General features: G+C 43.1%; 1 protein-coding gene across 1 annotated transcript in view; it reads right to left on the bottom strand.

Annotated features, from left to right (window-relative positions):
* Positions 1–23960, bottom strand: part of LOC110494391 (solute carrier family 41 member 1) — a 33272-nt gene extending 9312 nt beyond the window's left edge. Inside the window, exons 1-7 of the mRNA XM_036950443.2 lie at positions 23641–23960; positions 21232–22439; positions 9552–9659; positions 3362–3433; positions 2875–3019; positions 2265–2411; positions 225–372 (exon numbers count right to left, since the gene is read on the bottom strand). Coding sequence (XP_036806338.1) covers positions 225–372; positions 2265–2411; positions 2875–3019; positions 3362–3433; positions 9552–9659; positions 21232–21702 — 1091 coding nt within the window. The 5' untranslated portion in view covers positions 21703–22439; positions 23641–23960. The remainder of the gene's footprint in view (positions 1–224; positions 373–2264; positions 2412–2874; positions 3020–3361; positions 3434–9551; positions 9660–21231; positions 22440–23640) is intronic.
* Positions 23961–24370: the final 410 nt, after the last annotated feature.

Below are 24370 nucleotides of genomic sequence, written 5' to 3'. Positions count from 1 at the left end.
AGAACAGATACACAGATGAGAGGTGGATGAGACAGGTTAGAGAACAGATAAACAGATGAGAGGTGGGTGAGACAGGTTAGAGAACAGAGACACAGATGTGAGGTGGGTGAGACAGGTTAGAGAACAGATACACAGATGAGAGGAAAGTTAGGCACAGAGAGAGGAGAGAAGGGGCGAGACACAAGAGACACAGGTGAGAGAGTGGCTCAACATAGGTCTTGTACCTGCTGATTGCCATGGCAATGATGACAGGTTCCCAGCCTGAGTAGAGCACCTCTCTGGTGGACGGGATCCTCCGAGCGATCAGCACCCACAGAGGGGTCATTGCCACAAACACAGCACACACCAACGGGTTGGCATAGTCGTTAAACTCTATAAGAGAACACGCACACACACACAGGGGTTAACATCATCGCTATGCTATATAACACACACTTCATCAGCTCAATATAGAAACTCAGACTGGGTGTGAATGGGAAATCGTGAGTGTTTCCATGTATTTATGTGTGGTCGTGGGGGCAATAAAAAACACCTTATTCTGAATCACATGCGGCAGAGTGTGGTGATGAGCTAACACTAGACGGCATACAGTGAGGGAAAAAAGTATTTGATCCCCTGCTGATTTTGTACGTTTGCCCACTGACAAGGAAATGACCCGTCTATAATTTTAATGGTAGGTTTATTTGAACAGTGAGAGACAGAATAACAACAAAAAATCCAGAAAAACGCATGTCAAAAAATGTTATAAATAGATTTGCATTTTAATGAGGGAAATAAGTATTTGACCCCTCTGCAAAACATGACTTGGTCTCATCTGACCACAACACTTTCACCCAGTTGTCCTCTGAATCATTCAGATGTTCATTGGCAAACTTCAGACGGGCATGTATATGTGCTTTCTTGAGCAGGGGGACCTTGCGGGCGCTGCAGGATTTCAGTCCTTCACGGCGTAGTGTGTTACCAATTTTTTTCTTGGTGACTATGGTCCCAGCTGCCTTGAGATCATTGACAAGATCCTCCCGTGTAGCTCTGGGCTGATTCCTCACTGTTCTCATGATCTTTGCAACTCCACGAGGTGAGTTCTTGCATGGAGCCCCAGGCCGAGGGAGATTGACATTTCTTTTGTGTTTCTTCCATTTGCGAATAATCGCACCAACTGTTGTCACCTTCTCACCAAGCTGCTTGGCGATGGTCTTGTAGCCCATTCCAGCCTTGTGTAGGTCTACAATCTTGTCCCTGACATCCTTGGAGAGCCCTTTGGTCTTGGCCATGGTGGAGAGTTTGGAATCTGATTGATTGATTGCTTCTGTGGACCGGTGTCTTTTATACAGGTAACAAACTGAGATTAGGAGCACTCCCTTTAAGAGTGTGCTCCTAATCTCAGCTCGTTACCTGTATAAAAGACACCTGGGAGCCAGAAATCTTTCTGATTGAGAGGGGGTTAAATACTTATTTCCCTCCTTAAAATGCAAATCTATTTATAACATTTTTGACATGCGTTTCTCTGGATATTTTTTGTTGTTATTCTGTCTCTCACTGTTCAAATAAACCTACCATTAAAATGATAGACTGATCATTTCTTTGTCAGTGGGCAAACGTACAAAATCAGCAGATCGAAAGATCAAATACTTTTTTCCCTCACTGTAGCTATGGGATCACACAGTCAGACATACATACATCCCCTACCACTGTGAGGTTAGTGGTGGAGCCAAACCTCAAGTAGGCCTATGTTAAAATAAGATCCTTACTTTAAGAGTCTAGCAGTTATTAAGGGGTGAGTTAAAGTGTTTCTAATGGGACTTTTACTGCCACACTCACACCCTGGGGTGAGACAGATAGGTGTAAAGTCGGGGTGGGGAACTCCAGTCCTTGAGGGCCGGATTGGTGTCACACTTTTTCTCCATCCCTAGCAAACACAGCCGATTAATCACACTGCATTCTAAACTGAAGATCATGATTAGGTGATCATTGGAGTCAGGTGTGTTAGCTGGGGCAAAACTGTTACACCAATCAGGCCCTCGACGACTGGAGTTGCCCACCCCTGGTGTAACGTAAAGTGGGTGTTTGTGATGAGTGTGTTTGAGTGTGTGTGTATCTGTATCTCAAGCATAACGATACTATGCACTATATATACATGTTCTATTTAATTCTGAGATCACAAGTGTGTGTTTGTGTGTCTGTGTTTGTATCTGTATCACAAGTGTGTGTGTGTGTGTTGCTGTATCTTTCGTGTGTGTATGTGTGTGTGTGTGTGTGTGTCGTACCTAGCTCCTTGTACAATCCTGTGCTGATGCCAGCCAGCAGAGAGAGGGTGATCAGGTCTCCCAGACTTGCAGCGATGGGCGTGGCCACGTTGTCAGGGTTGATGCCCACCTTCCTGGCTGCAATGATCACACCGATCATAATGATCCCTGCAGACAGAAAGAGGGGCTTAATGTAAAACCCACCAATCATAATGATCCCTGCAGACAGAAAGAGGGGCTTAATGTTAAACCCACCAATCATAATGATCTCTGCAGACAGAAAGAGGGGCTTAATGTTAAACCCACCAATCATAATGATCTCTGCAGACAGAAAGAGGGGCTTAATGTTAAACCCACCAATCATAATCAGTTTTATGGAATTTGTAACATAAACTCAGCAAAAAAAGAAATGTCTCTTTTTCAGGACCCTGTCTTTCAAAGATAATTCGTAAAAATTGCTGAAATTAAATGCAGTTGACAGTGAGAGGACGTTTCTTTTTTTGCTGAGTTGATATTATCCATTTTCCGCTGTCAAATCGTATCTAGGGTTACCATGTGCCTATGAATAATTACAGTCTGAAAAACGTCAATCAGTATTAAAGATTATTGTCTCCTATCCTCCTAGTGGTACCTAGTATCAGAGAGGCGATGAATGCGGTAGCCACACTGGAGGCACACAGCAAGATAGCATGTCCCAGTCTAAAGTTCCCCTCTGGGATCCAGCCAAAGATCACTGCTGCGATGGATGCCAGGAACCCTACTACTGTGGCCTGGACCTAGGAGGCAGAGAAAGGGAGGGAAGGGTTACTGTAAACTGTAGTGTGTGTGTGTGTGTGTGTGTCAGTTTCCTGTAACCCCCTGGTGAGCTGACCCAGCACGCAGGGATCCATCTAGCAGGTTACGTGACTGTTGGGGATCCAAAGTCTGGGGTTGAGGGGTTCCATGAACCACAGATTCAGCACTTTTACATCTGACACTGTTCATGTATGGTAACACAATGATTGGGCATATTTTGTTTTATATCTGTGACCTGTTTTGTTTGGGAATATGTTGAATGTTGTTCTGTGTTCCCCAGTGTTCCATCTAGGTGTTGTGGGATGTTCCATAGTGTTTCGTACCTGGATGAGGGCGAGGTTTCCAACGATCATCTTCCACATGTCCTTTGCTGAGTCCATCTGACCAACATTAGCCTGCACAGAGAGACACACACAGAAGACCATAAGAGACCACGACCAGAACACAACTATAACACAACCACAACACAACTATAACACAACTATAATACAACCATAACACAACCATAACACAACTAGAAAACAGTAGACCATGAGTCCACAACCACAACCATAACACAACCACAACACAACCATAACACAACTATAACACAGGAGACCATGAGACCCCGACCACAACACAACCATAACACAACCACAACACAACCATAACACAACTATAACACAGGAGACCATGAGACCATGACCACAACACAACCTTAACACAACTATAACACAGGAGATCATGAGACCATGAGTCCACGACCACGACCACAACACAACCATAACACAACCACAACGCAACCATAAAACAACTATAACACAGGAGACCATGAGACCCCGACCACAACACAACCATAACACAACTATAACACAGGAGACCATAAGAGACCCCGACCACAACACAACCATAACACAACCACAACACAACCATAAAACAACTATAACACAGGAGACCATGAGACCATGACCGCAACACAACCATAACACAACTATAACACAGGAGACCATGAGACCATGAGACCATGAGTCCAAGACCACGACCACAACACAACTATAACACAGGAGACCATGAGACCATGACCACAACACAACCATAACACAACTATAACACATGAGACCATGACCACAACACAACCATAACACAACTATAACACAGGAGACCATGAGACCATGACAACAACACAACCATAACACAACTATAACACAGGAGACCATGAGACCATGACCACAACACAACCATAACACAACTATAACACAGGAGACCATGAGACCATGACCACAACACAACCATAACACAACTATAACACAGGAGACCATGAGACCATGACCACAACACAACTATAACACAGGAGACCATGAGACCATGAGTCCACGACCACAACACAACCATAACACAACTATAACACAGGAGACCATGAGACCATGACCACAACACAACCATAACACAACTATAACACAGGAGACCATGAGTCCACGACCACAACACACTACCATCTGACTGGCCACGGTTTGAATCCAGAAAAGGTAACCAGAATCATGATGTTTCAAAAACATAGAATGTGTTCGCCTGAGTGTGAAAGTGTACATGAACACGTGTGTGTTTGAGTATGTGTGTGTGTCAATGTGTGTGTGTGAGCGCTGTGCCATTGGCCCTGGCTTCTGTCAGAACAATCAGGGGTCAGTTCTCTGGACAAAGGAGCTCTGGAGTTCTGACCCCTTCACCCTGTGGCCGACTCCAATTATCTCATCTCTCTCCACACACACACACACACACACACACACACACACACACACACACACACACACACACACACACACACACACACACACACACACACACACACACACACACACACACACACACACACACGTACAGCTAACCTTGTGGGGACACACAATTCAGTCCCATTCAAAATCCTATTTTCCCTAACCCCTAACCCTAAACCTAACCCATACTCTTACCCTAACCTTAACCCTAACCTTAACCCTAGCTCCTAAGATTGGACTAAGAAGCATTATCAATGGAGGATCTCAAATGAAAATACTTCCCCGTCCAAGACTAGGCTTAATGTGTCGGGGAAAAGGCCCTTAGAGCTGTAGCAGGACAGGTGTGTATGTGTGTGTGTAGCAGAGAGCTGATAGAGGAAGACTGAGTCAGTGGCTGTGTTTGAAACCCATCTCTCTTTACTTCCTCTCATTCACGGATCCTTCCATTGATTACCCAGTTATGTAGGAAACAAGATGGCATGATGTAAAAGTGATCGTTACTGTGGATGCTCTTTACAGATTTGTTACACAACTATACATACAACTGGATGAGCTATGCAAATTAATTAATATCATATTAGATCTGTGATTAGGCTACTCCTCTGAAAGGCAGAAGGAAGGATGCTTTTTCTAAGTATTCAAACAGGGTGAAATGCTGAGTATCTTCTCCCCCCCACCCCCAACACTACATCAAGCTCTAGTGACTAGCCATATGACTGCCAAAAACAGAGAGAATGCTTTGGAAGGAGAGAAAAGAACATGTTTGAAGGAGAGAGCAGAGAGCAAGAGTGAGAGTGAAAGTGAGTATAGAGAGAGAGAGAGAGAGAGATAGAGGGGAGCGAGAGATGAAAGAGATAGAGAGAGGGGAGCGAGAGAGAGAGAGAGAGAGTTTGAATGGAGAAGTTGGCTCAGAGCCAGACCACATTGGCATCTAGGTCTCAGCTTGAGCTTCTGTTCCCAATGTGAACACACATATGGGGCTAGTACTAAACACTACTGCCACTCATGTGATCCTGATTCAGTTACAGCAACTCTGCCTCAGTATCAGCATGGCAGTATTTTTATTTGTGTGTGTCTGTGAGTATCCGAGTGTGTGTGTGGCAGAGAGTTAATAAGAGGAAGACTGAGTCAGCAGCTGTTTTTGAAACCCATCTCTCCTTCCTTCCTCTCTTCCACTAATCCTTGCATTGATTACCCAGCTATGTAAAAAAAGACAAACAGATGACATGATGCAGTAAGCTGGCTCTCAACACTATGTGGTAGCTAATGCGATTATGCATGCCTGCAGTCATTCACTAAATATGATTATTCCAATACTTATAGTCAATTAGGGTCACAAACAAGGATCATAGAGAGTTACAAAAACAAATGTTTGTAAGAAGGAAAAAGAGGGAGGGAGAGAGATAGAGGGGCAGAAAGAGAGACAGAAAGAAAAAAGGGGGAGAGAGAGAGAGAGAGAGAGAGAGAGAGAGAGAGAGAGAGAGAAAGAAAGAAAGAAAGAAAGAAAGAGAAAGAAAGAAAGAAAGATAGAAAGAAAGAAAGAAAGAGAGAGAGAGAGAATTATACTAGCCTCATTTCCTCTCCTACTCTTTAAACAAAGATGACAAGTTACAGCAGACCAAAATAACAAGCAATTCAAGGAGAAGCGTTGTCATGTGTATGGCATTCTGCCTTAGCCCCTGGGGGTTCTTTTTTATTTGATAAGTGCATTAGGAAACTTACAGTGGGCTTAATCTGCTGATAATTAGTAATGCCATGGAAAGAAACGTGGCCGACCGGGGCCAGCCAAGATCCTCAAAGAAAAATAATAACTCGGGGATATACGGGGAGTCTATCATACCATACACATTACATACTCAGGTCACCTGCCACACAATACACACTAAGCTCCCTTGTCATCAAGCCTCAGCAAAGAAACAGCCTCGACAAGGAAACAGCCAGGAAACGCAATGGAGAAGCTTCTCATCCTGGAACGGGGTACGTATACCCACCACAGTAATATCAATAAACACATGCCATGATTTCTTAAGAAACCCTATAATGAATTGCGTACTACGTCATACTGTATATGTGCAGATATGTGCACCACATCATTGCTCTCTCTCTCTCACTCAACTGTTTGTGCATCTTGCTAGCTGTCACTCAAATGCAGATGGGCTGAACCTCATTCACTGTAACTTCAATTGCTAAGGACCCATGTGGTGTAAAATGGCACTGTACAGCTTCCAGTAAACAGTTGCTTTCAAACTAGGGATTGTGTTGCTAATTGACATAAACCAGTAATTCTGCTCATAGACACATCCTGTCCAAAGCGGGAGGTTTAAAAATGACTCACTAGTCGCCAAAATTCCGGTGCATGTCTTTAATAATCAGGACAGGAAAGAACTGGAAAAGCTTATCACATTCTGCTGTGTTTGTCAGCCTGTTTTCCCACAAGCCAATGGAAGGAATGTGTGGATTGGTGTACTTAAGAGCAGCAGTGGACTAATTCGCATTTAGCACCACATAGTTCCAGGGATAGGAGGCTAGGCTAGCTAGCGCCTCCTGTTAACAACACCAGTGTCCCAATGACCCCTCTGCCTGCTGCCTACAATGGACAATAGTGTTGTGTTGTTCTAATGGTGTGGTTAGCTGAGTGTTAGCTCATGATCTAAGAGCCTAATAGAGATTTAAACACTTGCCTGGTGGCAGGTACAACAGACCCATGGCGTTAAACGTTGAGCAAAATCAGAGAAATCAGTTTAAACCAGAGAAATAACAGGAAATCTGGGATCTGTTACGGTTAGTTAGCCTGTCAAATGTCTTACGAAACCAGAAACATACAGTACAAAACTCAACTGACTAAAGTCTAGCGAGAAAATGCAAACAACACTTGGTTGTCAGGTTGGTAAGTGTTGTTGTTGATAAAGTGTATGTGTGAGATATTCAGCCCTTCTGAAAATATTTTCCCATTGACACAATCCTTCAGACATTGTTACGTCTGGAGAGGAGACAGGTCAACAGGTGTCCAAACTGATAACACACTCCCATACACCTAGGGCAGGTTGACGCTGGATCAGATAGCTGTGTTGGATCAGTAGAGCAGGGGAGTGGAATGTTGGCCAGAGGTCAGGTCACAACCCAAGAAAAATAACATTTAGCAATCATGACCTATGACTTTTGACTGTTGAACAATCACTTGAGAGGTTCCAAGTGAGTGATTAAAATAACAAACTTTTCCGGGGCACCACCAGTACAGAGCTTGCTCAGGAATGGCAGCAGGAAGGTGTGAGTGCATCTGCACGCACAGTGAGGCAAAGACTTTTGGAGGATGGCCTGGTGTCAAGAAGGGCAGCAAAGAAGCCACTTCTCTCCAGGAAAAACATCAGGGACAGACTGATATTCTGCAAATGGTACAGGGATTAGACTGCTGAGGACTGGGGTAAAGTCAGTTTCTCTGATGAATCCCCTTTCCGATTGTTTGGGGCATACGGAAAAAAGCTTGTCCGGAGAAGACAAGGTGAGCACTACCATCAGTCCTGTGTCATGCCAACAGTAAAGCATCCTGAGACCATTCATGTGTGGGGTTGCTTCTCAGCCAAGGGAGTGTGGGCTCACTCACAATTTTGCCTAAGAACACAGCCATGACTAAAAAGAATGGTACCAACACATCCTCCGAGAGCAACTTCTCCCAACCTTCCAGGAACAGTTTGGTGATGAACAATGGCTTTTCCAGCATGATGGAGCATGATGGAGCACCTTGCATAAGGCAAAAGTGATAACTAAGTGGCTCAGGGAACATGGCCAGGAAACTCCCCAGACCTTAATCCCATTGAGAACTTGTGGTCAATCCTCAAGAGGCGGGTAGACAAACAAAAACCCACAAATTCTGACAAACTCCAAGCATTGATTATGCAAGAATGGGCTGCCATCAGTCAGGATGTGGCCCAGAAGTTAATTGGCAGCATGCCAGGGCGGATTGCAGTGGTCTTGAAAAAGAAGGGTCAACACTGCAGATATTGGCTCTTTGCATCAACTTCATGTAACTGTCAATAAAAGCCTTTGACACTTATGAAATGCTTGTAATTATACTTCAGTATTCCATAGTAACATCTGACAAAAATATCTAAAGACACTGAAAACTTTGTGGAAATTAATATTTGTGTCATTCTCAAAACTTTTTGCCACAACTGTATTGTTAAAACCAGTGGGCCTGATTAATCTGACAAGAACATTATGATAATGTTATGGTTTCTAGTGTTACACTCTGCTGCGCCTGATTAATCTGACAAGAACATTATGATAATGTTATGGTTTCTAGTGTTACACTCTGCTGCTCCTGATTAATCTGACAAGAACATTATGATAATGTTATGGTTTCTAGTGTTACACTCTGCTGCGCCTGATTAATCTGACAAGAACATTATGATAGTGTTATGGTTTCTAGTGTTACACTCTGCTGCGCCTGATTAATCTGACAAGAACATTATGATAATGTTATGGTTTCTAGTGTTACACTCTGCTGCGCCTGATTAATCTGACAAGAACATTATGATAATGTTATGGTTTCTAGTGTTACACTCTGCTGCTCCTGATTAATCTGACAAGAACATTATGATAATGTTATGGTTTCTAGTGTTACACTCTGCTGCGCCTGATTAATCTGACAAGAACATTATGATAGTGTTATGGTTTCTAGTGTTACACTCTGCTGCGCCTGATTAATCCAAACAGTATAGCAACACAATGGTTGCCAAATGTAGAGACCACAACAAAACACACTCACTGCTGTTGATAGTCTGGAGGCCAATGTCATCTCCAGGTTGCCCTTTAACCCCAGCAGCGCCGGGACCAGGATGAAGACCTCTGTCACCTCCGTAAACACCGTCCAGTGCTGCAACACAACAACACACAATTACACAACTACACACAACACAATACCAGGTGTGTATTCATGGATGCCAAGGGAAGCCAGGCTTCCCCAAAAATGTGATCATTAAAACCATTTTTATTATATAACAACTTCTTTTTCGTCTCTCTGTCTTTTCATAATTGTAATTGTCCTCATAATTGTCCTCATCCGAGCGAGGGAAACAGCGCCTAGCTATCTCAGTATGTGTAGCCCAAGTATATGATGCTGTCTCGACAAAAATAGTATGACATGTTGCCACCGTAGCATTTCATTCATTGATTCCAGCATTTGACCTTCATTCATAAAAAAATATATAAAATAATTATCCAATCAGTGTTCAGCTGAGCTCAACTGTGGGTGGTCCTGACGCAGCTAACTTAACTGGTTCATGCCAAATCAAGGAAGTCAGGGGCCTGGCAAGTGTTTTAGCCAGCTAGCCTAGTCTAGCTGGCTAAAACTAAAAGTGTGTCCTATTGTTTGACAGTCATAGACCATTTTGGCAACATAAAAGAGAGGACAATTGCTTTGGAGTTCAGCCAGTCTAGTTGATAGGACTAAATTATCTTTGGTGTGTTTAAGTTTGTTTTCACTGTATTAGGATAAGTATATATAGCCTAGTTGATTTGATTACGTTTAAGTTGAAACCAACTGGGCACAAATGTAAAATGTAAAAGTTGAGTGATAAAAATAAGCAATTCCCTGACGTTGATGACTTTTTGCAAATCCAATCAGTTTTCCACGTGGATTCAACGTCATCACATTGATGTTTTGTTATTTAAATGATTTGGAAACAATGTTCATTCAAACAGTTTTTGCCCAGTGGGAATGGTTCTGGAATGGCAGAGGAAGTGCACCAGTTGTCTTCGTGCTGACTTGCTGTAACTCCCCGTGGTTCTAAATCAGTAATTGTTTAGTAAACTGTCGGAAATATTAACTTGCTTGACCACTCTTTGTTAGATGGAATACTTGCTATTGTGAACTTCAGCAGACGGATGTTGCTCTCCGGTTTTGTGATGAAACAAATGTATGTGTGGTTGAATTTATTCCGCCACTGTGACTGTTGTCTTTTTGTTGTCTCTGCCTTATTGTACTGTATATGACAGTGGCGTATGAACAAACGGGTTAACTTCTTTGGGATAGGAGGCAGCATTTTCACTTTTGAATGAACTGCCTCCTACTCAGTCCCAGATGCTAATATATGCATATTATTATTATTGGATAGAAAACAATCTGAAGTTTCTAAAACTGTTTGAATGATGTCTGTGAGTATATCAGAACTCATATGGCAGGCAAAAACCTGAAAAAATCCAAACAGGAAGTGGGAAATCTGAGGTTTGTAGTTTTTGAACTCGGCCCCTATCGACATCCACTAGATGTCAACCGTCTTTAGAACGTTGTTTCAGGCTTCTACTGTGAAGTGGGAGCGAATGAGAGCTGTTTGACTAAGGGGTCTGGCAGCAGCCTCGTTCTCAGTCATGCGTGTTCACATGAGAGGTATCTCTCATTCCCACTGCTTTTCTACAGACAATGGAATTCTTCAGTTGGAACATTATTGAACATTTAAAAACATCCTAAAGATTGATTCTATACTTAGTTTGACAAGTTTCTTCGACCTGTAATATAACTTTTTGAACTTTTCGTCCGACTGGACCTGAACAAGCGTTTGGATTTGCCCTAACAAAAGAAGCTATTTGGACATAAATGATGGACATTATTGAACAAATCAAACATTTATTGTTGAACTGGGATTCCTGGGAGTGCATTCCGATGAAGATCGTCAAAGGTAAGTGAATATTTATAATGCTATTTATGACTAATGTTGACTGCGCAACATGGCGGATATTTTGGCTGTTTTGGGCTCTGAGCGCCGTACTCAGATTATGCTTTTTCCGTAAAGTTTTTTTGAAATCTGACACAGCGGTTGCATTAAGGAGAAGTTTATGTATATTTCCATGTATAACACATGTATTTTCATCAACATTTATAATGAGTATTTCTGTAAATTAATGTGGCTCTCTGCAAAATCACTGCATGTTTTGGAACTACTGAACATAACATGCCAATGTAAAATTAGATTTTTGGATATAAATATGAACTTTACCGAACAAAAGATACATGTATTGTGTAACATGAAGTCCTATGGGTGTCATCTGATGAAGATCATCAAAGGTTAGTGATTCATTTTATCTCTATTTGTGCTTTTTGTGACTCCTCTCTTTGGCTGGAAAAATGCCTGTGTTTTTCTGTGAGTTGGTGGTGACCTAACATAATCGTTTTTGGAGCTTTCGCTGTAAAGCATTTTTGAAATCAGACACTGTAGCTGGATTAACGAGAATTTTATCTTTAAAATGGTGCCTAATACTTGTATGTTTGAGAAATTTGATTTATGAGATTTCTGTTGATTTGTATTTGGCCAGTCCTAGAAAGGTTAATTGCACAAACAATGCAGTTATCACAACAGGTTGCAATATGGCTTTTTTCCTGGCTTGTCTTCCCCAGGGAATTTACCAACGCACCACTACTGCACAATACAACACGCCACCTACACAACAAAATAACCTTTACTGACCTACAAATTAGTATAAAGTCTGATTTCGATTGTGATAAAACAGTTATCGTGATGCAGTTATCACTGAGTTTTCATGCTACAATATCTCATTATATTACAAACCCAACAGCGGATCACACTGGACACTGCTGAGGTCGACAATGTCTTGCTGATATTGAGTTTGATATTGATTCAATCTGAAACCTGATCTCTGTCTCATCTTAGTAATATTCTATTTGTCGAGACTATGTTGGGATCATATGATCTTATTCACTCTGGAGAGGAGCAAGGTCATTTTGACCTCACACTGCAGCAATTCACCACCCTCTTTCTGCCACTTCTCTCTCCCTCTCTTCTCTCAACCTCCACCCGCGCCTTCTCTCTCTCTTGCTCTCTCTCTCCACCAGCCTCTCTCTCTCCGCGGAACAACAGTGGACAAGAGGACATTTTATTATCACCTTTCGTACAGTACTTGCAACCCACAGTGTTTTAATGTAACCCTCCATCTGCCTGCTACCTCACTGCCTCAGCACAATTACCCTACCTTTCCACAGCGAACAACTTGAGGCAAAGTCAGCCAGGAGCAAGAGCAGCTATACTGAACAAAAATATAAACACAACATGCAACAATTTCAAAGACTTTAGTGAGTTACAGTTCATATAAGGAAATCAGTCAATTGAAATAAATAAATGAGGCCCTAAACTATGGATTTCAAATGACTGGGCAGTGGTGCAGCTATGGGTGGGCCTTGGAGGGCATAGGCCCACCCACTTGGCAGCCAGGCCCACCCACTTGGCAGCCAGGCCCACCGACTGGGGAGCCAGGCCCTACCAATCAGAATGAGTTTTCCCCCCACAAAAGGGCAGAAATACTCCTCAGCACCCTGAAACATGGGACCAACACTTGTCCCATGTTGCATTATATTTTTGTTCAGTGTCAATCTGAAAGGTAATTTAGGCTTGTGGAAATAAATAAATCATACACACAAATGCATGTGCTCACGCAGCTAAGGTGTTATAGAATCAAATGGAAATTCAGTGGATGACTCTGTGGTACTGGAGTTGATTACTGGCCCACTTTGGCCCCCTCTTTGGCTGTTTTCCAGCCCTTGAGATGGTCTCTATGAGTCCCTGAACTAATGATTTTGGGCTCCCGAGTGGCGCAGTGGTCTAAGGCACTACATCTCAGTGCTAGAGGCGTCATTACAGACACCCTGGTTTGAATCCAGGCTGCATCACAACCGGCTGTGATTGGGAGTCCCATAGGGCGGCGCACAATTGGCCCAGCGTCGTCTGGGTTTGGCCGGCGTAGGCCGTCATTGTAAATAAGAATTTGTTCTTAACTGACTTACCTAGTTAAATATATATATATATTTCAAAAGACTGGGTGGGGTGAAGTACATCTCTGGTGTTTCTCCATTAGCCCAGTGCAATGGGAGGAGAAGCAGAGTGGGGCTGGGGTATGAGGATGAGTTTGGGGTAAATAGCTAGGGATGGGCTGGGTTAGCCTAGAAGGCTGGGACGGGGGTATAAGTCTGGGGTATAAGGTTGGGGCTGAACATTGATCCATCAACAGAGAAAGTGCTGATATTTAGAGCCAGTCCCACTGGCCCCCAGCACTTACAGCTCAGCCCAGCCAGCCCACAGCTTAATCAATACTGAGAGGCTGTCAGAGAAAGGAGAGGAGGAGAGAAGAGAAGAGAGAATGGAAAGGAGGAGAGGAGAGAAGAAGAGAAGACAGAATGGAGAGGAGGAGAGAAGAGAGAATGGAGAGGAGAGAAGAAGAGAAGAGAGAATGGAGAGGAGAGGAGAGATGAAGAGAAAGGGAATGGAGAGGAGGAGAGATGAAGAGAAGAGGGAATGGAGAGGAGGAGAGGAGAGAAGAGAGAATGGAGAGGAGAAAAGAGGAGAGAAGAAGAGAAGAGAGAATGGAGAGGAGAAAAGAAAAGAGGAGAGAAGAAGAGAGAAAGGAGAGGAGAGGAGAGAAGAAGAGAGAATGGAGAGGAGAGGAGAGAAGAAGAGAGAATGGAGAGGAGAAAAGAGGAGAGGAATAATACCTAGATGACGTTGTCCTGCCTACTGGGCAAAATCTGGTTGAATCAATGTCGTTTCCACATATTTATTAACAAAATAATTTGATGTGAACACTGATTGAATTTGCCAAAAGTCATCAACCTAAGGGAATTTCATCTGTTTTTCAACCCACTTTTAACCTAAATCCAATGACACGGTGCAATTTTTGGTTGATTTCACATTGAATTCATGTTAGTTGAACATCTATTTTGTAAATCCAAAATAGATGTTGAACTGTCTGTGCCCAGTGGGAGGTTAACACTGCTGCTCTCTGTCTGTCAGCAGCCTGGGCTCTTTAAAGCAGCCGACTCCGCAGGGACCCCACCACCCTACCTCCTGGCACTCTGCCACCCCAGCTCTGATTCCCCTCGTGCCCCTAGACCCCCCCCCCCATGTCATTTCTACCCTTTAACCCAATTCACTCTCTCGTTCCCTTCCTATCTACCCACAATCTTTTCCCCAATCTCTCTATCTTCCCCAACCCACTTCTCTCTATCTCTGCCTCTCTTCCATAAACCCCCTTTTCCTTTCCTTACCCACCTTTCACCCTCTCCTCCTCTCTCTACTCTCTTCTCCAGCTGTGATATATGTTGTTATCTCCAATGGAACAGTGGAGCCCAGCCAACAACCCCCTCACTCCCCAATGACCAGCCCCAGTTCTGCGAACTCTGTGGACAGTCAGTATCATGATGTATCAGAGGCATACAGGCTGTGGTATGCCGTCCAAGGGGTCAGGTTGCAGAGTTAGGTAATGCAGCCCCGTTTGCCCACTGTTGCTTAAATGAAACCGCTGTGCATATAGAGTGCTGTGAAAAAGTACTTCCCCCCCTTTCTGATTGTATCTATTTTTGCATATTTTTGATACTGAATGTTATCAGATCTTCAACCAAAACCTAATATTTGATCAAATGAACCTAAGTTACCAAATAAACAAAATGGATACTTATTTCATTTATTGAATTAACAAAGTTATGCAACACCCAATTCCCCTGTGTGAAAAAGTAATTGCCCCCTTACACTCAATAACTGGTTGTGCCACCTTTAGCTGCAATGACTGCAACCAAACGCTTCCTGTAGTTGTTGATCAGTCTCTCACGACGCTGTGGAGGGATTTTGGCCCACTCTTCCATGCAGAACTGCTTTACCTCAACATCACGTGTGGCTTTTCAAGAATGAACTGCTCGTTTCAAGTCTTGCCACAACATCTCAATTGGGATTAGGGGTCATGGGTCCCATTATGCCTGGCGAGAACCAAACACTGAATTCTACAGTAAAACCCTCATACCAGCATTCAAGCGTAGTGGTGGTAGTGTGATGGTTTGGGGATGCTTTGCTGCCTCAGGACCTGGACGACTTTCCTTAATAGAAGGAACCATGAATTCTGCTCTGTATCAGAGAATTCTACAGGAGAATGTCAGGCCTCAAATCAAATTTTATTTGCCACATGCGCCGAATACAACAGGTGTAGATCTTACAGTGAAATGCTTACTTATAAGCCCTTAACCAACAATGCAATTTTCAGAAAAAAACAGAAAAAACAATTAATTAAGGAATATGTCTCTCATCCGTCTTTCTGTCTGCCTTACACTGTGGCATCGGAAGATGTTCAGATGACCAATATAAAACAGCAAGGCGAGACGTGGGTTCAGCATCAGTGCCTCAAAAACAGACAAACAATCTACAATCTATCATTTTGATCCCTAGCTTTAAAAATAAGTATTTCTTGTTAAATAAGATATCTTTCTCTGAGCAACTGTATTGATATAAAATAACATCATTTACCAATATTTTTGAACACACGATATAGCTCAGTGTTTGAATTATTTATTTTATACAGTCATTTTTGCTCATCTTTAAAAAGGGTGTCAATAATGTCAGACCCCACTGTATGTATCAGATGATCCATTCTGGAGAGGAGCAGGGAGTTGTGGGACGGTGCTGCACTGCACTCTAACCTGGCTTGATCTCAATAAACTAAACAAGCTTCCTTTCCTTGTGCCCATTCCTCAATGATCTCTGATCTGGCAGAAAATGTAAGTTTAAAGCAAATATTTAGTGGAAATAAGGAAAGCACGTGAAGGGTGGGAGGTGATGAGAGACATCCATTTTGTCATTCATGATAGTGTGTGTGACAAGAGCTTAGCAGATCAATTAAATGACTGTTAGCACCATAGAGATTATATCTTTATTAACTTCTGTGGATAACATTCCAGATTAAAATGAGAGAGACAGCTGGATTTACCAGATTATGAGGCTAAATCAGATCCACAGGCGACCAAGCCCACACTCTGGTTTCCCACAGGCGACCAAGACCACACTCTGGTTTCACACTGGCTCCTGTAGAAACCCTGGATGTGGTTGACCGAAAATGGCCTCCCTTGGGCAGAAAGGGCTTGGCTGTTGTGAGGCCTTTGTGTTGATTGTGTTTTCCTGTTTACGTTTTCCTATATTTTTAGATTGTTTGTCTGTTTTTGAGGCACTGAGGCTGAACCCACGTCTCGCCTTGCTGTTTTATATTGGTCATCTGCACGTCATCCGATGCCACAGTGTAAGGCAGACAGAAAGACGGATGAGAGACAGATAGCTAGGATAAATTCCACAAACCAGCAGACAAACAAGTTACCACACATATTTACACTATTTAATCTGTGAATGTCAATAAACTGTGTCTAACACTATCTGGGGTGGGGTGTTCTCCCTTTCTACTGGAAGCATCACCCTCCTTCCAGACAAACATAAAAACAACCATTGCACCAGTCTTGACCTTTGACATACCTAGGAATGTAAACACAAAAATCACATCCAACGAAGAACAAATCTGTGACCAGTCCTCTCAATGACCTACAGTAACCAGTGGTGGAAAACGTTCTAAATTGTGTAAAATGTAACGAGTACTTTTGAGTGTCAGAGTACTTTTGAGTGTATTTAGGAATGTAGTGGAGTAAAAGTAAAAATTGTCAAAAATATGAATAAATAAAGTACAAATAGCCCAAAAAATCTACAGTACTTAAGAAGTACTTCCAAATATTTTTACCACTGACAGTAAGTGTCCATTTCAGAGGACCATTTCAGCTAGGGCCATTTCAGCAAGCCCACTGCTCATGGATTGGCATTGACAGACAGTCTTGGGACACTGTGTCTTGAGGTTGAAAGACAGTACTGAACCAATGACGTTTATAAACCATGGTTTGTTGATGCAAAATTTTGGCCATTGAAAGGCTTTAAAGCCACGAGTCGGCCATATTGGCACTCCCCAGTAGGAGCTGTCCTCCATAGTAATTCATGGAATTCTATAGTATTTAAATGAAATGATTCAAGTATTTAAGTATTGTTGCTGTTTTAGTGGGGACAGTAACATTCCTAATCTCTCAAAATTATACTTTAAGGAAAATGATTTTATATTTTTTATGGTTTTTTTCATGTTTTATGTTTTTTTATGTTCTTTTTTAATGTTTAGCACACATAATATAATTGAAATGTATGCATTAAGGTGGCTGTAATAAAATACAGTGGCAAGAGAAAGTATGTGAACCATTTGGAATTTCCTGGATTACTGCATAAATTTGACATAAAATTTGTTCTGAACTTCATCTAAGTCACAACAATAGACAAACACAGTCTGCTTAAACTAATAACACAAATTATTGTATTTTTCTTGTCTATATTGAATACATAATTTAAACATTCAGGTTGGAAAAAGTGTAGGTTGGAAAAATTATGTGGACCCCTAGGATAATGACTTCTCCAAAAGCTAATTGGAGTCAGGAGTCAACTAACCTGGAGTCGAATCAATGAGATGTGATAGGCGATTTTGGTTAGAGCTGCCCTGCCCCATAAAAAACACTCACAACATTTGAGTTTACTATTCACAAGATCCGCAACTACAGAAAACATTTGGTTGAGGTTATTGCTGCCAAAGGAGGGTGACCCTGTTATTAAATCCAATGGTTAATAATACTTTTTCCAACCTGCACTGTGAATGTTTACACGGTGTGTTCAATAAAGACATGCAAACATATAATTGTTTGATGTGTGTTATTAGTTTAAGCAGACTGTGTTTGTCTATTGTTGTGACTTAGATGAAGATCAGATTAAATTTGATGACAAATTTATGCAGAAAACCAGGTAATTCTAAAGGGTTCACATACTTTTTCTTCCCACTGTAAATGTGGCAAAAACTAATGTAGATATTAATAAATATATTTCTATAGCTTCTAAAATATTTTTTGCCATGGTGGGGGAGTGGCAAGATGGAGTCATTTTCGGCTTCAACACAGCGCCCATTATCAATCATCTAGTGTATTTATAAATCAGTCCCTTCCTTTTCCATACTGTCCTGTGTTGTCTATCCTGGGCAACTCTGGCGGATTTGGGCTAGAGGGTGTGTGTGCATATGTTTGTGTGTTTGTGTGTAAAGGGGGAAACTAAGTGAAGTTAAAGAGGTGGGTCACATTTTACACAGACATGGTAGAGAACGCTGTTGAGAACATGTACATGCATCACCCTGGGCCACCATTACCTTTCCAGAAGCTGAGCCAAGGGGCAACACACACACACACACACACACACTGAGGGGATGAGATATTTTGCATCTACCATACATCTGAGTCAGAGCCAGCTTGCTTAATTAATGAGAGAGAGAGAGAGAGAGAGAGAGAGAGAGAGAGAGAGAGAGAGAGAGAGAATTGCGTCCTGCAAGGGCAGAAGGGGATTAGCTGAGTTAGCAGTTAGCAGTGTCAAGGGAGGGGAATTAGAATGTGATAGAATCTACTAGACAAGCTTCTAGAACCATTTACTATACTGAACAACATTGTCATTATTATGTCTCTTCACATAGGGAATGATATAACTTTCTCTTATCTTTATCTTTCTGTTGTTATTGACTCTGAGATCAACAATTGCTTAGATGAATCAGCATGATATGAACGAATTATAAAATGAGAGAGGTAGACAGACAAGGAGAGAGAGAAATTCTGAAGTGAACAATTCCTGAGCGCTGGTTGAACAATTCCTGAGTGAACAATTCCTGATTAGAGGGCATGACATGGTTAACGGCATGAGAGTGCAGGCTTTAAACCACAGTAAGGCAGTAATCTGTCCTTATAACAACAGTTATAACACTAGAACCACTCCCACCTCACAGGTAGGCACTTTCTACCTCTTCACCCTCTCTCTCTCTCTCTCTCTCTCTCTCTCTCTCTCTGTGTTCATTCCACTCCCTACTTACCCCTCATCTCTCCTTCTCCCTCCCTCCTTACCCCCTCTCTGCCTTCTCTCTCTCTCTCTCTCTCTCTCTCTCTCTCTCTCTCTCTCTCTCTCTGTGTTCATTCCACTCCCTACTTACCCCTCTCCTCTCCTTCTCCCTCCCTCCTTCCCCCCTCTCTGCCTTCTCTCTCTCTCTCTCTCTCTCTCTGTGTGTTCATTCCACTCCCTACTTACCCCTCTCCTCTCCTTCTCCCTCCCTCCTTCCCCCCCTCTCTCTCTCTGTCCAGAGTTCCTGGGGTACACCATGTTGGCATCAAAATGGGTAGTCGGAGCCAGCGCTTGGTCTCCCAGCAACCAGGCACCTCCAGCTTTATCTGTAGCAGAGGCTGACCTTAAAGAAATATATGACCTGCCAGGCGCCCAGGACTGTATTTTTACACTGTACACACGTGTACGCAAGTGTTCACACACACACATACCAACAATAACACCCACACCATGTGTTCACACACACACATACCAACAATAACACCCACACCCAGTTTACACCAGGCAAGTCAACAGGAAAGTGGGAAGGAGAGTAATTATAAGTTAGTTGAATTGTTTTCCCTGTGGCTCTCAGAACCCAGCGGTTCTGTTGTTGGTCTCCTTCGGGTTACAGTCAGCTACAGTGGCTGAAATAACCACTATACTTTACAGCTGCATGCACATACTATCCTCTGTTCCACTCTTATGTGTTATTCTATTCTGTTCTGCTATATTATTTTTAATCGGAACCATGAGGATAAACCTATGTGTTTGAGTCTCTGTCTCAGCAGTATTCACAGATATGTCAGATAAATCAACAGACAAGTCTTTATTAAACGGCCCAGCTGTCCTCTCTACCTCCTCAACCTCCCCTCCCCCTTCCAAGAACAGACTGTGTTCCAACATGTGCCAGGTGGGGGGTGAAGGGGTCATATGTTACGTAGATACTCCCATGGTCTCCGATAACCTCCCATTCTGTCCATCATCAGAGCTGAGCTGTCACATTGGCTGGCAGGAAAGGGATTGACGGGCGCTGGGCCAATCTGACTCGAACCAAGCAGTTCATTGAAACATGCCCAAGACCAGCCCCTTAGTAGTCATCGCTCATCATCACACAATGACAGCAGCTTAGGCCAAACATTGGAATGCTATTTAGTTTAGGTTTAGTTATGCATACTAATATAATAATATATGTGACTAAATCAATCAGACAGGCAACAGTGTCTATTCCACTTCCTCCCTCCCTTGTGTCAGTGACAAGCATGACTAACAACCCGACTGTAGCAATTGGCTGAACACTGGGCCCTTATTGTCTTAATAGGACTGGGACTGTAGTGACTACTAGATTGTGGATGAGGTAGCATAAGCACATTACAGTACAGTTCCTGACACAGGGAATAGTATTGTCTATAGCCTACAGGTGGAAAATAACTGTCTCAACATTCTGTTTCTTAGTCCATACTGCAGATTGAATCAGTAGGTTCAGGAGTTTTTATCTGACCATGTTACCTGTCACATCAGAAATAAATTGGTGTGAATCAAAACAGGGTAGACACTAATCAGAATCCTAGGGACAACCCTACCCTAAACCCTAACCATTACCTTAACTGTTTAAAATGTCTTCTTCAATGGGGTGACGTCGGAATTAGGTTGTCCCAAGCATCCCGATTAGCAATAAACATCAAAATAGTCTCTCCTCACCTGAACGATGTCCAGCACCATACCCGCCGCCACTGTCCCGAACCCGGCCAGCAGGAACGGTAAGACCACCTGGAGGCCAATAGAGAAGGAGGTCTCCTTCAATGGCGCCGGTGGCTCTGGGCTCTGGTCAGTGCTTATGTCGTCACTCTCATTGCTCTGGCTGGCGTTCTCCAGGAGAGCGTCCTCCTCGCGCTGGCCCTTGGCATTCGCCCTACAGTCTATCACCACTATCTCCCGGTCCTCATCTCCTGGTTCACCAGACCTGTCCGCGACGGATGTCACCTCCGTGAGCTCGTACTCGCCCCTCTCCTCCGGTCTCATCTCCTCGGGGTCCTCGGTGAGGATGGCTGGGTGAACGGAACCGTTGGAGTGGAGGTATGCTGGTGGCACCACTTCCTTCTTCATCTCTATCGCCCCCGATGACATGTCAGTGTCCAACGGTTTGTCTTGATCTTTCGACCAAAGTACCATGCGGAAGCTTTTGGGGACAGTAGACTGAATGAGAAATATAGGCTATGGCCAAAAGGTGTGGGACGTTTAATTGAGTTTAGATTTCCCTTGATCGGTTTTTAATAACCTGATCTCACAACATAATTTATCCCATTAAAAAATGCTAGTGAGTGGCACTCAGGTGTGGTCACGAACGCGAAATTATGTGGTAATAAAAAAACGATTCAAGGGCGCAACTAGGCTACTCTTGCGTCTGCAAAGGCAGGTGTGAGTCGCCGCTCTCCCCCAGGCGTGCGTACCCTCTTGCCGGTGCTTCGGGAGAAGCTCGAGTATGTTCTCCATTCACTGCGTGCTCAAGGTATGCAGATGGATAGAAGAATGAAACATATATTTTCCAAAAATATATCAAAAACAAAGAAACAAACAAATTGTTATCTGGTCAATGTTATCTGATAGCATAATCTGGTCAATAAAGTCTGGTAGCCAAAGGGTATTGAAAAGTTGTTCTTAAAAGGTAAATGAAGTAGCCTAGGTCCAGTTGTTATTTTCAGAAAGTCATCCAAGAGCGCAGTCCAGTCCTGCACGCACTCTGACAGTTCTCTCAAGACTAGCTCGCGCCAGTCGGTGTCCGGGGCTGGGAAGGTCTCACCTTACACCACGTGGTTATTTTATGAAGAGTATTTAAAGATCTGCAGCACGGATAGGGTTACTGAACTGCGGAAAAGTACTTATCCTCCAGTGCTCTGGCCACGGTTCTCCTGAAAGAGAAGAGATTAAGAATAACGTTTATGCATAGGCTACATGTTCACATGAAATATTAGCTTTACAAAATTGATTCAAGCTGTTTTATTGGCTTTTGTAGCCATTTGCCTTTAAATGGCATTATTGCGCGCAAATGTCCAATGGAATGGACATGGCAATACTGAATGTATTTGGTAGGCACTGGTGAGATATTTAAAAATACAATTTTAGGTTGTTTGCCTATGTTATCCTCAAACGGGTGATATCCATATCAATAGGCCTACATTGTTACCTAATTCCACAGCGGCATCATTTCTTGACATGATCATGATCTATGGATGAACAGAACCCTTAAACACTTAGGCTCTAGCCCACCTAAATCAGCATTTACTTTCAGCTGTCTACTTCAAGATGAGTTTACTAAGGTTCGGCTAACCGTTAAAAGCGGTGTTTTGTGCCAACACCTCTCCACGCTTTTACACTCTTGTTTGGCGTTGTGAAGAGGGGTTGCCTATAGGAACGTTTACAAACGGGTATATATACAGGATACAGCGCCAAACATGTAATTTCCTCTGACCGGCTATAAATAATCTGCCTTCAATCAAGGTGTACATCCTCTAACGCTGATTCTCTCCCAGCATGTTATGACATCCGTAGAGGATACGCTGAAACGTCAGTGCGCATTTGGTTTCCCCCCTGGTCCGGGAACAATCCTTTGCTCTGTTTAGTAGTCAAGACCAATACCCCGCAGCCCAACATGGCAAAGGCGTAAATTAGTACAAGCTTGGTCGTAGCTGAATAGGGGGAACCCTCCTGTTTTAGTATTAATTCCAACACGATCGCTGTATTAAATGACAGATCATGTGGATTTTTTCTCTCAAAGTGTAGCCAGCCCAGTTATGTCTAATGAAATAGTTCAAGCAACTGGCTTGACAGATAAACTAGCCATAACATAACGCTAACATGAGGCAGGAAATATTCTCTGAAGTGGCCATGACAACAACAAAAAATATTCCCTTACCGATAATAAACATTTATTCACACAGAGAGAGAGAGAGAGAGAGACAGAGACAGAGAGAGAGACAGAGAGAGGGAGGGGGGGGGGGGGGGGGGGGGGGGCAATGAGTAATAAAACATGAAAATAGTCTTTGGTCAGCATCCCCATCCAATAGGTCTGGATCGGTACCAGCACATCAGGTATAACAGACAGTTCTTTACCTAAACCGCGTAGATCCACAGAGGAGACGAGAGAACTCAAAACAGAAGCAGAACAGAGGGCACTGCTGAACGCCACACAACGGTTGTCTCATATCCTGCACTCGGTTATAATGTGTGCTGCAGCCTGTGTGGGCGCAGGTGTGCATGCCTTATGTACGGTAACGGCCCGTACCAGGCTTAATCGTTAACCCCGAGTGGTTAAGGCTGTCACTTTCCGACCGTCACATTGTTCCATTCAGAAGAACCATGCGAGCCGCTACATGCGCATCTACTGTATAAACCACATCCTGGCATAGGAAATCACAAGGCGGGTCCACCAGAGATGACGTGAGCACGTGTGCGTGAGAGCCCCCCCCCCTGCTTCTCCCTGTTTATAAATTAATGTTTATATTTTCTCCATGAACGGTTGAGCCACGTCTCTGTCCGATAAGCACGGAAGTGATTTGATCTATCCCTGCCAATAACACCCCTGGAGCGAAGAGTTGGGATGGTTATAGACTGGATTCTTCATTGAATCTGAAGTGGACTTTCAGATAACCCTTTCACCAACACATCCTTATATAACTGGATTGGTCATCACCATGCTCATTCAGAAGTACACATAAACAATACAGGATTAGGATGATATTCTAATATCTTTATAGTACACTAGTAGAGATCATAGACAATAGCACAGGGGAAATGGTATTGAGCCCAGGTCATCTGTACTTTCCAACACCTTGAAAGTGAG

This window comes from Oncorhynchus mykiss, chromosome 17, assembly GCF_057628025.1.
Source record: "Oncorhynchus mykiss isolate SJ-2025 chromosome 17, ASM5762802v1, whole genome shotgun sequence".
Taxonomy (NCBI): domain Eukaryota; kingdom Metazoa; phylum Chordata; class Actinopteri; order Salmoniformes; family Salmonidae; genus Oncorhynchus; species Oncorhynchus mykiss.
This window is presented reverse-complemented; position numbering and strand designations above follow the sequence as displayed.